Source organism: Bos indicus x Bos taurus, chromosome 15 (genome assembly GCF_003369695.1).
Source record: "Bos indicus x Bos taurus breed Angus x Brahman F1 hybrid chromosome 15, Bos_hybrid_MaternalHap_v2.0, whole genome shotgun sequence".
In the NCBI taxonomy this organism is placed as follows: Eukaryota; Metazoa; Chordata; class Mammalia; order Artiodactyla; family Bovidae; genus Bos; species Bos indicus x Bos taurus.
In genome coordinates, this window is record NC_040090.1 from 24,924,738 (window position 1) to 24,941,009 (window position 16,272).

The window sequence follows — 16,272 nt, forward strand, 5'->3', positions numbered from 1 at the left end:
TCATGTTTGAAGTCAAAGCCTTCATCAGCCTGAGCCACCTTCCCCACTGACAAGAAGCACCTACATCAACATCACCTAAGAATTTGTTAGAAATGTACATTCTTTTTTTTTCAGTTTAAAAATAGGGTTTTTGTTAAAGATGACTATAGGAAAAAATGATTCTATCATGTGAAGCCATGAAATATAGAGGTTTGTTTTTACAGCAGGTTGTATTACCTTACCTAACATTGGGAAGACTGGGAAGAAGGTCAAGAGAATCTTGACCCTCCATCCAATATTTATCATTATCATTTTTCTCTCCTTAAGTTATATGAGAAATCCTTCTGCCTCCTTAACTTCTGCAAATGTCACCTGCTTTGATTCTCCTTTGTTATATCTGTTTTCTTCTCTAACTCACTGTGATAATAGAAAAAGTAAAATGGATTAGGATTATAGGGTATAAAAACTCTGAATCATTTTAATTTCTGCATAAGGTACTAGCTATAATTCACTTATTTATACTTTATTCATTCAACAAAACCTTACTCAACATTTACTTCAGTTCAGTTCAGTTGCTAAGTCATGTCCAACTCTTTGCGACCCCATGGACTGCAGCATGCCAGGCCTCCCTGTTCATCACCAACTCCTGGAGCTTGCTCAAACTCATCTCCATTGAGTCAGTGATGCCATCCAACCATTGCATCCTCTGATATCCCCTTCTCCTCCTGCCTTCAATCTTTCCCAGCATCAGGGTCTTTTCCAATAAGCAGTTCTTCCCATCAGGTGGCCAAAGTTTTGGAGTTAGCTTCAGCATCAGTCCTTCCAATGAATATTCAGGATTGATCTCCTTTAGGATTGACTGGTTTGATCTCCTTTCAGTCCAAGGGACTCTTCAGAGTCTTCTCCAACACCACAGTTCAAAAGCATCAATTCTTTGGTGCTCAGCTTTCTTTATGGTCCAACTCTCACATCCACCTATGACTACTGAAAAAAATTGAACTTTGATTAGACAGACCTTTGTTGGAAAAGTAATGTCTCTGTTTTTTACTATGCTGTCTAGTTTTGTCATAGCTTTTGTTCCAAGGAGCAAGCGTCTTTTAATTTCATCTGCAGTGATTTTGGAGCCCCCCAAAATAAAGTCTGTCACTGTTTCCATTGTATCCCCATCTATGGGACTGGATGCCATGATCTTAGTTTTTTGAATGTTGAGTTGTAAGACAGCTTTTTCACTCTCTTTTGCTTTCATCAAGAGGCTCTTTAGTTCCTTACATATGGTAAAAACAGCTTACCTACATATGCTTCCTTGCTGCTGCTGCTACTGCTCTGCCTCCAAAATTAGCCTGGGCAACACCTTTGGCCCCTCCCATAATCAGAGCAGATAACAAAAATTAGAAGTTGCTTTTTCTCACTGAGTCCAGAGAAAGTCTCAGAATTCTTCACAGCAGGGTGTCCAAATAACTATGACCAATAAATCCATAATGGTGGTTTTACCATGAAGGAAAAAAAGCAATATGTATCCAAGTCATTTCTATTTGTGCCATTTGTATCAATAAATGGGATTTTTCCAAAGATGTTGCAAAAGGTTTGGTCTCCCGTGGTCACGCATTTCAATCTACTTCTGTTTTCCTGAGTAATGGAAGCTGTAAAGACCAAACTACTTTTGCAGCTAAGTTTCCACTAAACAGATACACTAGCACAAAACTTGAAATCAGCAATGTGAGATAGCAGCCTTCTATGAAGAGACTGGGCCTTCTGGTGTTTGGTTCTCCTGAGGCAGCTGTGAAGAAGGTTCTATAGGACAGAACCTTGCATCAGAGGCATAGCACAGCCAGTATCTATGGCAGTGGAGTTTCTCTTAATAAGTCCCTGGTACGGTTGGGCAATTCCTCGGGCCACGTTGTTCCTGAACGAGCAGGACATACAGTTGGTTCCACCTGTAGATCCAGGCAAGAGGGGCTCCTGCTCTGGGACCAACACGTTAGAGGCTCTTTCTCTGGCTTTCCTCTGGCCACCTTCCCTCATCAAAAAAAATAAAATAAAAAAGGGCAAAAAGCACACATACAAAAACCTCTGAGAGAGAAGTATGTGGACCAATAGGACATACTTAACTGGAACTCTAACCCCAGACTGTGTCCATGGACCCAGATCCCTTACCCAGATAGCCCTGAGCTTACTTCTGGGGACTCTCTAGCCTGGGACTGCTCTCCTAGGAGTGGGACACACTACCTGTGACGACACTTATACGTCTGAAGGGGCCACAGGGTGGCTTGTTGCCAGGGGGATACACAGATCTTAGACACGTGGGCGATAGCATCCACATACATGCAGATGTGGGTCCCTTGCAGCCCAGAATGGAGCCAGAAATGAGAAGAGGACTGGGAACCCTTGTTGGGGGCTGGAGCCATGCTTTTCCCAGGTCACTACGCTTCGGTGAGCAAACCAAAGGAGCCTGAGAATTCTAGTCAATCTTAACTTTCCTATGTCATTTCGAAGGTAAATTTCTCAAGATGGAAACATAGCACGTATTTTATTTAACAGTTTGAAGCTTCTATTTAACTTTTAAGTATTCAGATAGGTTATGTGAGTACTTATTTGTACTCTTGCCCCCAGATCCCACAAATTCTAAGGACTACTTAGTTCTTTAGCCTCTGATGCATTCTATAAGCTATTTGATGCTCTAAATCCCTTTCTGCCTACACTACTCAGAGTTCATTTTGTTCTCTAAAACCAAGAATCCTGGTAGTTACACTTCCCTAGATGTTTGGAAACGGGTTGTAGTTTCCTGTTCTTGTGGATAAGTCTACATGAAGCACAAGAATATGGTTTTCTTTCAGTGTCAAACACAGCTTCTGTTTGTTGTGACTCTTCCTGATGCCAAGGCTCTGCAGTATAGTAGAGAGAGTATTCATGGTTGAATGATAGCATGAGTTGGAGACTCAACTCTAACACTTAACAGGTCTGTGCTTTGAACAAGCCATTTTTAACCTCTCTAAACCCTAATTTCTCAACCAACAATCAAATATGATAGTGTGTATACATACACTTCATTGAATAGGTCTATGCAGATGTAAATTGCCATTTCTAATGTTGGAACCAAAGAAAAGAGTTAATAATAGCTGACTCCAGAGGTACATTCCCTGTGGTATATGCTCAGATGTCCTTTTTCTTTTGTTTACTTCAAAAACCTCTGCTCCAATCACTTCCCTCTGGAGAACCAATTCCATTGTCCTAACTTATGACTCCACTGGAAATATTTCTAGAAAGTCATTCAAATGTTTCCATTTTCCAATTCCATTTTGGTACTTCAAGTTCTGACTTCTTATGTAGCAGGAAACCATTTTCTCACTTGCTTGCTATTTAAACTCTTCAACACTTGTCAAGCATTATTATGTCATACTCACCCTACTTGGGGATTTAATGACACACTCCATCCACTTCAGGACATATTCATTTTCTGGAGTATCCAATGACATGATCTGCAATAGCAGAGATAAGGATTCAAGCATTTAAGTTCCTCTTGAGTTTTCTTGATTTTCTGAATCTTAAGGAATCTTTTAGAGTTCGTCCTACAGCAATGCAAGTTTAAAGAGCTTTCACAACCTGATGTATTTCCTTTTCATTATGTTTTTCAGATTAAGAAACTACTATAATGCTAGCAGGAAGATAAGCTTTCTGTGGCTTGTAAACTTGGAAAAGGGAACATATCAAAAGTCATTTTTTGCCATATTTCAATTAAATACCTAAAAATCTATGATGATATGAGCAGGAACCGCATTAGATAATTTCTATTTTTGAAAGATTTTTTCTAGTTTCTAATGGTCAATCCCATAAAGCTCTCTGCACCGAAAAGTAATTGGTTGGAATTGTGGAATCATTGAGACATGGCATTGAATAGCTGAAGCTATATACAACCTCTGCGGAGAAGGCAATGGCACCCCACTCCAGTACTCTTGCCTAGAAAATCCCATGGATGGAGGAGCCTGGTAGGCTGCAGTCCATGGGGTCGCTAGGAGTCGGACACGACTGAGTGACTTCACTTTCACTTTCATGCACTGGAGAAGGAAATGGCAACCCACTCCAGTGTTCTTGCCTGGAGAATCCCAGGGATGGGGGAGCCAGGTGGGCTGCCGTCTATGGGGTCGCACAGAGTCGGACATGACTGAAGTGACTTAGCATAGCATATACAACCTCTGAGAAAGTGCTTTACATTCTGTAAACAATCGTTATACCTATAGGTTTTTGGGAGCTTAGGCATGTTGGCTCTATTCCTTGTCTTTCTTCAGCTCAGCTCTCTATTAGAGAGGAAGACTGAGCCATGCAGCTTCCTGTTTTTCAGAATCCTATATCAGCTGTCTTCTGGCAGAATTTTGTTTGACAAAGGAAGATAGTGTAAGGAGTCTGAACAGTCTCCTCCTGTCTCTGTACCGGAGGCAGTGTCTTAGCAGTTGCCTCTCCTTTGCGGCAAAAACTCCTTGGTCCCGTTGCTTGACAGGTTCCTTTAGTTCTACCTGCCATTTGATGACCCTTTAGCCAATAATACTGCTGAATGTTTCATCTTTCCAGCCTACAGATGATAGTGGTTTTCTGCTGTTTATCTCTGGATTACCTTATCATCCCATCTATGGTTCTTAGACATTTCATAATCTGTGCAATAATTTCCCTGAATTAACTTAACTCTGTGGAAAAATCATAAAATGATTTTTACTTTCCTGGTTAGACTCTGGTTGATAATATAATTCATTTAATTTTGAAACAATGCACATAACTATTACTGCACCAATAGAAATGTTAACTAACGTGCATACCCTAAGTCACCTTACAGACTTCAGGACATTACAGGAAGTGAAACATGAACTGCAGAAAAAATGCCCCAGTAAGAAAAGACCAATGGGATTAGAAGCATCAATGGAATTTAGAAACTTGATGGTCATTTTTTTTCCTCCAGCTGAAATAATATCTAGGTGAGTAGTAAATGCAATAACAGTTACTGACTTGTTTAAAATTCGGACATTAGGACTTCCCTGGTTGTCCAGTGGTTAAGAATCTGCCTGGCAATGCCGGCGACACAGGTTCAGTCACTGGTCAGGGAACTAAGACCCCACACACCAGAGCAATTAAGCCTGAGCTGCAACTACTGTTGGCAGTTGAGCCTGTATGTCACAACTAGAGTCCATGTGCCACAACAAAAGAGCCGACATGATGCAAGAAAGATCCCATGAGCTGCAACGAAGACCTGCTGATGCAGCCAAATAAACATTTATAAATAAATAAATGAAATTCTCACCTTGGGCTGGTAGGTTTAAAATCTAGTATAGATTGCATTAAGATATTAAAAAACAAAAAAAAACTGTTGATTGCAAACAGTTCAGGGTAACACCTGAAAAACTTATGTCTGGTTTGTTAACAAAACAGATGTCTAGTATGATATAAACCAACATCATGGAAGTATTTACTTTCATTTTCATCTCTTTCTTTCATTTAATCATTGAATATGTACCATGAGACATCTACCTGGACTATAAATATACCCCTGAATAAGGAAGGAAAAATATCCCTTAGTTGTGTGGAGCTTATCACCTGAGGGGTAAAGGCAGTGACTGAACCAGTATCAAACAAAAGTTAAAAACCTCCATAGAAAAAACAGCCAATCCACACTTAGATTTTTTTTCTAAGTAATCTGTCCATCTTAAGTCCTAAAAGGAAAAAGAAGATGGTTTTCTTACTTTCTGAAATATAGTAGTATATAGGGGTACTCAATGTGACGTTTGGCAACTTTTGATTGAATTCAGGCTTTTTACTTTCTGATTGCCAAATTATCATGTTTTTCAAGAATCCCTCATAAAGGCTTTCTGAAGTAATTTTAAGAATAGGGAATTGTGTTGAGAACAGAGATATTTAAGTTTGGAGAAAGGGATTAAGTGAATAACTCTGCCTCAGTTTCATTTTATTTTTGATTTTCAGCAATTGACCATGATATGCTTGTGGATTCATTGTTTTTGTTGTTGTTATTGCTTTTTACCAAATTTGGGGAGGTCATTGATTACTTATATATATTTTTCTTCCTTATTCAGTCTCTCTACTTTTGTGACTCCATTATACTTTCAGTAGACCAGTTTATATGGTCCCATGAGTCACTAAGAAAATATCATTAAAAAAATCTTTTTTGTCTCTGTTCTTCAGATTGGATAATTTCTATTTTTATATCTTCAAGTTCACTGACTTTTTCCTCCATTATCTAACCTATTAATACAATCCAATAAATTTTTAGATTTTAGATAGTATAATTGTTAGTTCTAGAGTTCTACTTGGTTTTCATTGTTTCCATTTTTCTGATGAGATTTACTATTGTATATGCATCTTTTATTTAAATCCTAAAATATACTTATAACAGCTAATTTAAAAGCAGTATCTGCTGATTCCAACATCTGAGTGCCCTGGGATCTGTTTCTTTTGGTTGCTTCAATTTCATGATTTCTAGAAAACACCCTGATGCTGGGAAAGATTGAGGGCCGGAGGAGAAGGGGACGACAGAGGATGAGATGGCTGGATGGCATCACTGACTCAATGGACATGAGTTTGGGTAGACTCTGGAAGTTGGTGACGGACAGGGAGGTCTGGCATGCTGCAATTCATGGGGTCGCAAACAGCTGGACACAACTGAGCAACTGAACTGAACTGAACTGAGTCACATTTTTATATTTCTTCATATATCTAGTATTTTTATTTCATACAAGACATTTAAGATAATACATTATAGTGAGTTTGATTGTATTATTTTCCTAAAAAGGCTGGTAAATTTTGTCCTGGCAGTCAGTAAATCTTCTCCTTTATGAAAATAAATGCTTTTATGATAAACTTCCTTTTATTCCTTTAAATACATCTGATCAACTCTTGCTACCACAAAAACTATCACTATATAGTTAAGGGGGAAAAAGCCTGTACAAGTGCTCAACAATTCAGAAGTCATGGGTATTAAAGTTTGAAGTCCACTTCATCTTTTTATTTCAAGGGCACTTCTATGTGGAGACCCACTGTAAATAACTGCATATATCCTATTTTGTATTACTTATAAAGATCATATTCTGTAAGAAACTAATATAGATCTTTTTTAAGTGTAGTCTTCTAAAATTAACTTGTAAAAACATCTTAGCTTTCAAAAATATGATATTAAACAATTCCAGGGAAGGGGTCCTATCAACTTCATGCAAGAATGAATTAGCAGAAATAAGAATAGTAAACTTGGAGGTAAAGGAAACAAAGCTACTTGGTAATCACTGTTTGGATAAAATATACATGTCCTTTTCCAGTTTGAGCCAAAGATGAAAAACCAATTATTTAATAGTATATTTGTTGTTGTTTTAACAAGAACATGTTTGTTGTAAATTTTTTTTAATACTTAAAAAAATTTAAATTTCTAAAAATTCTTTTAGTCTTCTCAGAGATAAATACCTGAATATATTAAGGTATTTCCTTCAAGCTTTGATATGTAAGTGTACATATATATGTGCCTGTAGGTGTGCATGTGTATGTATATGTTGGGTAAAAATCACATGTGTGTACATATAATAAAATGGGACTGGTGCTCTCGATATAATGTTTTATCTTATATATGTCACCAAAAACATTCCCAGGGATCAAACCCAAGTCTCCTGCATTGCAGGCAGATTCTTTACCATCTTAGCCACCAGGGAAGCCCAAGAATACTGGAATGGGTGACCTATTCCTTCTCCAAGGGATCTTCTCAACCCAGGAATCAAACAGGGGTCTCCTGCATTGCAGGCAGATTCTTTACCAGCTGAACTACCAGGGAAGCCCATAATTTTTTTTTAGTCTTCTCAGAGATAAGAACCTGAATATACTGATATATTTCCTTCAAGTTTTGGTATGTAGGTACACATATATATGTGTAGGTGTGCACATGCATGTATGTGTTGGGTAAAAATCACACACACACACACACACATACATACATATATATATATATAATAAAATAGGATTGATGCTCTCAATATAATGTTTTATCTTATATATGCCGTCAATGGGGTTGCATAGAGTCGGACACGACTGAAGCGACTTAGCAGCAGCAGCAGCAGCAGCATGTCACTAAAAACATTACATGACCTTTTCCATATCATTAAGTGATTTTTGAAAAATGTGATCTTTAGATGACCAACAGGCACATGAAAAGATACTCATTACCCATTATTAGAGGGATGCAAATCAAAACCACAGTGAGGTATAAGTTCACACTGGTCAGAATGGCCTTCATCAAAAAATCTACAAATAATAAATGCTGGAGAAGGTGTGGAGAAAAGGAAACTCTCATACACTGTTGGTGGGCATGTAAATTTATGGAGGTTCCTTGAAAAACTAAAAATAGAACAAACATATGATCCAACAATCCCATTCCTGGGTATGTATTCAGAAAAACCAAAACCTATAATTCAACAGATACATGCACCCCAATATTCATGCTGCTGCTCAGTCGCTTCAGTCATGTCCGACTCTGTGCGACCCCATAGACGGCAGCCCACCAGGCTCCCCTGTCCCTAGGATTCTCCAGGTAAGAAAAGTGGAGTGGGTTGCCATTTCCTTCTCCAATGCATGAAGGTGAAAAGTGAAAGTGAAGTCGCTCAGTCGTGTCTGACTCTGAGCGACCCCATGGACTGCAGCCTCCCGGGCTCCTCCATCCATTGGATTTTCCAGGCAAGAGTACTGGAGTGGGGTGCCAGCAGCACTATTTACGATAGCCAACACATGGAAACCCAAGTTCCCATCAGCAGATGATTGGCTTAAGAAGATGTGAGATGGAATATTACTAAGCCATAAAAAGAATGAAATATTGCCCATTTGCAGCAACATGGACAGACCCAGAGATTATTATGCTTAGTGAAGTAAGACAAATACTCTATGATATCACTTATACGTGAAATCTAAAACATAATACAAGTAAATCTATATATAAAACAAAAACACAGTCATAGAAATAGAAAAATATGGTTACCAAAGGGGAAAAGGAGTGGGAGAGGGACAAATTAGGAGTATAGGATTAACAGATACAACAATTTACATAAAATAAATAAGCAGCAAGCACACAGAGGATTATATTCTGTATCTTATAATAACCTATAATGAAATATAAACAGGAAAAATAACTTAAACACTATTCTGTACACCTGAAACTAACAAAATATTGTTAATAAACTATACTTCAATAAAAAATTATAATTTTTGTACCTAACATGTTATTACATGGATAATTTACTCATCCATCCCCCTATTATAAGAGATTATGTTGTTTCCAATTTTTTATTATTGAATAAATTAAATAATCATTCCCATATATAACTATTTCCTTACAATATATTTCTGAAATGGAAATGGTGAGGTGATGGGTGTGAATAGATGTAATATGGCAGAACATTATACCAGTGTACTAGAGAGACAAAAGCTTGAAACAAAAAATGGTTTTAGTTAGCATTGTTTATAAAACTGAGTTGAAAGGGGGATATGCTAAGGTAGCAGGCTTTTATAAAACAGTTGCCCTGCATTTGCAACAGTCATTGGAAAATGGGAGCTTACACTGAACCCTTGGGGAACAGAATTCTTTGTAGTGTGTGCTGCAGAGCACCCATCGTGTGGCATTTTAACAGGCACTGCACGAAGAAGTGTTCTGATGTGCAGGGATTTGAGGAAATGCAGACTTAAAGCCAAACAAGATTTTTGCTATTATGTTTTACTGCAGGACTTCCTAGAACATTATAATGTTCCTATATGCTCCTTAACACACCAAACACAGACTATAACATGAGACATTTCCCAAACCTATTTGATCACAAAATCTTTGGTTCAGTATGTATCGAGAGAAAAGTGTTTTGTGGAACACCAGATTGAGCAAAAGTACTTGAACAGAATTGAGGAAAAGTGCATTATAGTCAAGGGCCATGGAAAAACCATATCAGATCAAGTTAAATTAGGTTAAATGGTTTTATGGCAAGCCTTGCAGGACTTGAAATTTTTCTTTCGATTTAAATTCTTTGTCTTTTAAAATGCTGAATAACCTATATATACCCTTCTTTTGTCGATGCATGCTGCTGCTGCTGCTAAGTCGATTCAGTCGTGTCCGACTCTGTGCAACCCCATAGACAGCAGCCCACCAGGCTCCCCTATCCCTGGGATTGTCGATGCATAGCTCTATACAAAAGTTAATATTTGGTAGGCTGTGAACTTTATCTCACTATGACATATTTTGTGGAAGCCATATAATACAGTGACAAAATCCCAGCTGAGGAATTGGGACAGAGTGTTGGCTCTGCAGCTACCTAGCTTTGTGACCTTAGAAAATTCACTTTGCTTGGCACACGTGCAAAATGAATGACTGTTACATGACTAACTTGAACTAGAAGGTCAGAAACCTTCAATTGTTCGCACCTGGTATCATTCACTGACTTCAGGAAGATGCACATAGCCTTTCTCTCTGTGATTGGTCTCATCCTAGGCTGTGATGGTAATCTTATTTTCTATTTAAGATCCACAGCATGTTTAATAATGACACTGTATTATAAAGACATAAACCAAGAGAAAAATATAGTTATTCAATTTCCTATCAATAAAAAAAATAAAAACAAAAGCACTTCTTTTCCACTTTTTGCCTTCACAGAAATTTGTGCCTCAGAGATCAGGGACCTTGTCCACTTAAATTTTCTGTATTATTTTGTAGTCTCAGGTTGGTCAATGGTTTATTTGTCCTTAGAGTAGAGATATTTAACCTTGAGTTAGCAGGCTTTGAGGGGTCCCTGAACCCCATGAAATTGTGCAGAACATTTTCTTTTATATGTGGGAACATTCATCTTTCTGGGGATACACTCTACACCTTTCAACAGATTCTCAAATGGCAGCTTTGAAAAAGTTGAAAATTATTGCTTATAGATTTATTCAGGTTTTAAAGAGGTATATGAAGGGGAAAAAAGGCACAAATTAATGCTTGAGTTGAAAACACTGATCTAAGTTATTGCTAATTTAGAATGTGTGGGAGTAGAAACCTCAGGGTATAGAAATCAGCATGATTGCAAAAAGGGAAAAAAAAAAAAAAAGGCTGTTTAGAAACATTTCCCCCCTTTCTTTCCTTCCTCAGGCTCCACTCACTGTATGGGAAAAAAAAAAAAAAAACTGTAGGAAAAATGTCTTAATTATATGTTATAAAAACAACTATTAACCACATAAAAATGCCATCATTGGCAAAAATGGAGATTAAAAATATTTACCCATTTAGTAGGGTTAATGTTCTTAGAAGCCCTAAAAAGAAGCATTTCTGTAGGACTGTCCAGTGCTGGCAAAGTGACTAGGACATAGTCCACTGATGTTAGTCCTTTATGAAAAGGATTCCTAAGAAAGCCTACCTGTAGGATAATTTGGCAATTTTTAATCTGCTGCTGCTGCTGCTGCTAAGTCACTTCAGTCATGTCCGACTCTGTGCAACCCCATAGATGCAGCCCACCAGGTTCCCCTGTCCCTGGGATTCTCCAGGCAAGAACACTGGAGTGGGTTGCCATTTCCTTCTCCAATGCATGAAAGTGAAAAGTGAAAGTGAAGTCTCTCAGTCATGTCCGACTCAGCGACTCCATGGACTGCAGCCTTCCAGGCTCCTCCCTCCATGGGATTTTCCAGGCAAAAGTACTAGAGTAGGGTGCCATTGCCTTCTCCAAATTTTTAACCTAATCCTGACTAATTCAGTCATCCACTGTCTTCTGCATGTTCTTGGACTTCAGATCTCAATTTATTAATATCTGTTCTAGATTAAAATTACACATATATCTCCATGCACCTTTGAATATCATCATTCTGTGATAGTGATGATGATAAAAATGTGGACAATGATGAATACAGCTAATATTGATCCAGTATTTAGTATGTGCCTCATAGAAAACTTTTAAGGTTGTGACTATTATTAACATGTTTACAGACAAGGAAACTAAATTGTAGAAAGATTAAGTAATTTATCCTGGGTCACAGAGCTAAGTGATGCCGAAAGCAGGATTCAAAGTCAAACAGTCCTATTCTAGAGCTTATTATGCTGTTTGGGCTCTAATATGTAACTCAGGAATTTGGTCACATACCGCTCATTTTTCATCATCCCAGTTTTTTCCATGATGTTCTCCCTCAGCTCTCCCACCCATAATGTCCCCAAATTAACTCCAGATTCAACTACCAGAAACTGCCAGCATTTTTCCCATGGTCAAAAGGTATGGTCATCTCAGTTCATGACATAGAACTTAGATGGACCTTGACTGTCATACTCCTTGCCGGACTGCTGCTGCTGCTGCTAAGTCACTTCAGTCGTGTCCGACTCTGTGTGACTCCACAGACAGCAACCCACTAGGCTCCTCTGTCCCTGGGATTCTCCAGGCAAGAACACTGGAGTGGGTTGCCATTTCCTTCTCTAATGCATGCATGCATGCTAAGTCACTTCAGTCATGTCCAACTCTGTGCGACCCCATGGACAGCAGCCTACCAGGCTTCTGTGTCCAAGGGATTCTCCAGGCAAGAATACTGGAGTGGGTTGCCATTTCCTTCTCCCCTTGCTGGACAATTGTGCCTAATCTAGTCTTTCATAACCAAATTCGAAGCTGAAGCATTTATGTTGCAAAGGTCCTATCAAAGTTGGAGTTAAACTCTGAACAGTCACATTTTACTGATTACATGTAGAAGACTGAGTGTCCTGGGCTGGCCAGAAACAGACTGTACATTGTACAAGGCTGTTTCCCAAACTTTGGCTATTTACATAATCCTTCATGATTTCTTTCAGTCCTGTGCTATCTCCACTAGTATTTATGTAATATTTTGACTTAAATATACTCATTTTAGTTAAATAAATATATTTATAAATGAAAGTTTATTTCATCACATTAAACTGAAAACCAGTATCACTTAACTTAAATAGAGGACAATTCAAAAAGCAAATGGGCTATGGTGAGTTGCTCAGTCGCGTCCAACTTTTTGCAACCCCATTGACTATAGCCCACCAGGCTCCTCTGTCCATGGGGATTCTCCAGGCAAGAATACTGGAGTGGGTTGCCGTGCCCTCCTCCAGGGATCTTCCCAACCCAAGGATTGAACCCAGATCTCCTACACTACCGGTGGATTCTTCACCATCTGAGCCACCAGGGAAAAGCAAATACAACAAAACAATACCACGTTGTTAAATTCTACCTGGATTTCATATATAATTTAAAATTTTCTGCTAGTATATCTAAAAAATTAAAATAAAGACAAGAAATTAATTTTTAGTGTTTTACTTAAATGCACATATCCAAAATACTATTTCAACACTTATAATCAATATAAAACTTGTTTCTGAGATTTTTTATGCTCTTTTATATCTGGCATGTATTTTACACTTACAGCACGTCCCAATTCATACCAGCCACATATCAGGTATCAACAGTCACACAAGGCTAGTGGCTACAGTACTGTGAAACACAGAAGCCTTATACTGCACACTTCAGGAAATACAGGCTAGAATCAGGATGCCTGAGGTTCAGGACCTTTGGTGGTTAACATGGTTATGACCCATAGCAACCAGTTAGCCTTTCCAGACCTTGGTTTCCATGACTTGAAAATAAGAGGATTTTACTGATTGTTCTTGTGGTTTCAAGCTGTCCTGCTCTACTATGACTGTTATTTGCTTTTTTTTCCTGTTGAAGCTGTGTTTAAAGCTTTATTACTACTCTCTTAGAAATCTTCAAACAGCAGAACACACCATTGCCCTCCAAAGAGTACACATTATTGGTGAATGTTGCCACAGGAGAGCAGATACAGGGATAGTTTACATCTAAAGGTTACGATGTCTGAGAGCAGCCTCCAAAGGAGAAGTAAAACACATCAAGAGTCAGTGTTCATCTATTTATTTGTTCATTAATTAACTAATTAATCATTCCATTCAATAAAGAGTCATTGAGCCAGGTTTTTATCAGGTCTGTGCCAGGTGTCAGACATAAAAAGCTGAGTAAGATGTGGTTTCATCAGTGGGAGAATGGGTTGGGAGGAGTTTGATGAGATGAGTACTGTTGGCTGAATCCCAGAAAGAGTTTCAGGAGCACAGAAGCAGGACTCCAAACCCGATCTGGGATTCCCTAGATACAGTAACATTTAAATGACCTCTTGAAGAATGAATCAAAGGTAGCCAGGAAATGAGCAAGAGAAGTTTTCGGGTAGAGGAAAAGGTGCAAAGGCCTAAGACAAGAGGCATCTATGGGAAACTTGTAGAAACTGTCACCAGATCTCAAGGTGAGAAAATGATTGGAGAGAAAGTAATTAGGGTGTAGATCACAAAGGTCTTGGATGATATTTAAGGATTTCGACTACATCCTGAGATCAGAGAAGCACTAGAGACTATATATGGGAGCAGATAGAAGTGCACAGTAATATTTGCACTGATTCACATCTCTGTGGCTACAAATCAGAGAAAGAATGAGAGAGAGCCAAAGCTGAACGATAAAAGGGGGCTGTTAGGAGTGTACTTCAGCCATCGAAGCTGATAGAAGGAAATCTATTAAAGAAATTTTAGGATGCAGAATCCATAAACTGGAGAGAAGAGGTAGAATTAATGATATTCCAGGTTCTGGCTTAGATAATGGTGACATTTCCTAAAATGGAAACCAATGGAAGGGGGACCAGTGTGTTTACAACTTTCTTGACTTGGAATCTGACATCTTTTGTAGAAGTTCTGTAAACTACCAAAGCAGTCCTGGGTAGGCCTTGGAAAGTATCATGTAAATAACTGGATGATTCACTTAGGTGACGAGTTATACATGTTTGTGTATGTGTTAGTTGCTTAGTCATGTCTGACTTTTTGTGACCCCATGGACTGCAGCCTACAAGTCTCCTCCATCCATGGAATCTTCCAGGCAAGAGTACTGGAGTGGGTTGCCATTTCCTTCTCCTTTATACATGTTTCAGTTCAGTTCAGTAGCTCAGTCGTGTCCGACTCTTTGCGACCCCATGAATCGCAGCACGCCAGGCCTCCCTGTCCATCACCATCTCCTGGAGTTCACTCAGACTCACGTCCATCGAGTCAGTGATGCCATCCAGCCATCTCATCCTCTGTCGTCCCCTTCTCCTCCTGCTCCCAATCCCTCCCAGCATCAGAGTCTTTTCCAATGAGTCAACTCTTCGCATGAGGTGGCCAAAGTACTGGAGTTTCAGCTTTAGCATCATTCCTTCCAAAGAAATCCCAGGGCTGATCTCGTTTATTTCCCATTGATAAGGAAACAAATAGATCATAAAACATTAATATGAAGCTTTACTTTATACTTTAAAGTTATCATTTTTTTTCATAGAGACTTTGAAGCATACTGAGAACAAGATAAAATAACTTCTCTGAGCTATCCTTGAAGTATCCTCCTCTACTGTAATTTTGCCTCTAGAGTTTATGGATTATAAAGGAGCAAGTTGTTTTTTTTTTTTTTTATTTCTTTCTTTCTCTTAGCCAGCCAAGATGAGGATTGAGATCTTCATCAGAGCTTGAAGAGAGTCAGAAAGGGCCAAGTGCAGGTCTGCAGAGCCCTATGAAGGCATTCTGCTATTTATCCCCAAAGTGTGGCACTGGCTGCTTTGTATGGGTGTCAACCCATGCTGTTGTTTACAGACCTCATTGCAAAGACAAATTAGAAAAAGATGTTAAATAAATGAGATAGCAATCATCAAAATGATTACACAATGAAAAAGCAGAGATTTGAAAAGTATGGTCAACAAAAGGAAAGAACATACAAACCAAATAAAACATGAGAGAGGGTCAGGAAGTTCTCTAAGTTTGAAAAAATGAAAATGATTTTTAAAAATCCTGAGTGATAATTAATTAAAAATATGTTAAGGTATTACTTCTTAAGGAAGTTCTACAAGTAAAGGCCACCAAAAGGATCACCCCAGGCAGATATTCTTAGAGTCATCGTCAGCTGATTCTTCTTCCAGGCAAGTACTACTACTAATATTATTATTAGGGAATCAGAGAAAGTAACTGATTCCCTAACTGGGGCATTTCATTAGATCAAAACCACAAACATGGCAGTCTTACATCCACTTGAAATCAGAAAATTTTTGTCAAAGTTAAAATGACAAGACACACCACACAGCATGTCATTTATTTGAGGGGCAATTTTGCCAAATAAAAATCTACTGTTGCTGTAATAAAATTTCTTGGCTATTTTCAAAACAGAGATTGGAAATGACTTCCTCTTGACAGCTGTTCACACACACTAATTTTTGGTCACCCTGGTCCGAAGGAAATCTCGCAGT

At 38.5% G+C, this 16,272-nt stretch overlaps 1 protein-coding gene across 1 annotated transcript in view; it reads right to left on the minus strand.

Annotated features, from left to right (window-relative positions):
• Nucleotides 1–3,379: 3,379 nt before the first annotated feature.
• METTL15 (methyltransferase like 15) overlaps nucleotides 3,380–16,272 on the minus strand; it is a 271,881-nt gene continuing 258,988 nt past the window's right edge. Inside the window, exon 7 of the mRNA XM_027562783.1 lies at nucleotides 3,380–3,455. Coding sequence (XP_027418584.1) covers nucleotides 3,427–3,455 — 29 coding nt within the window. The 3' untranslated portion in view covers nucleotides 3,380–3,426. The remainder of the gene's footprint in view (nucleotides 3,456–16,272) is intronic.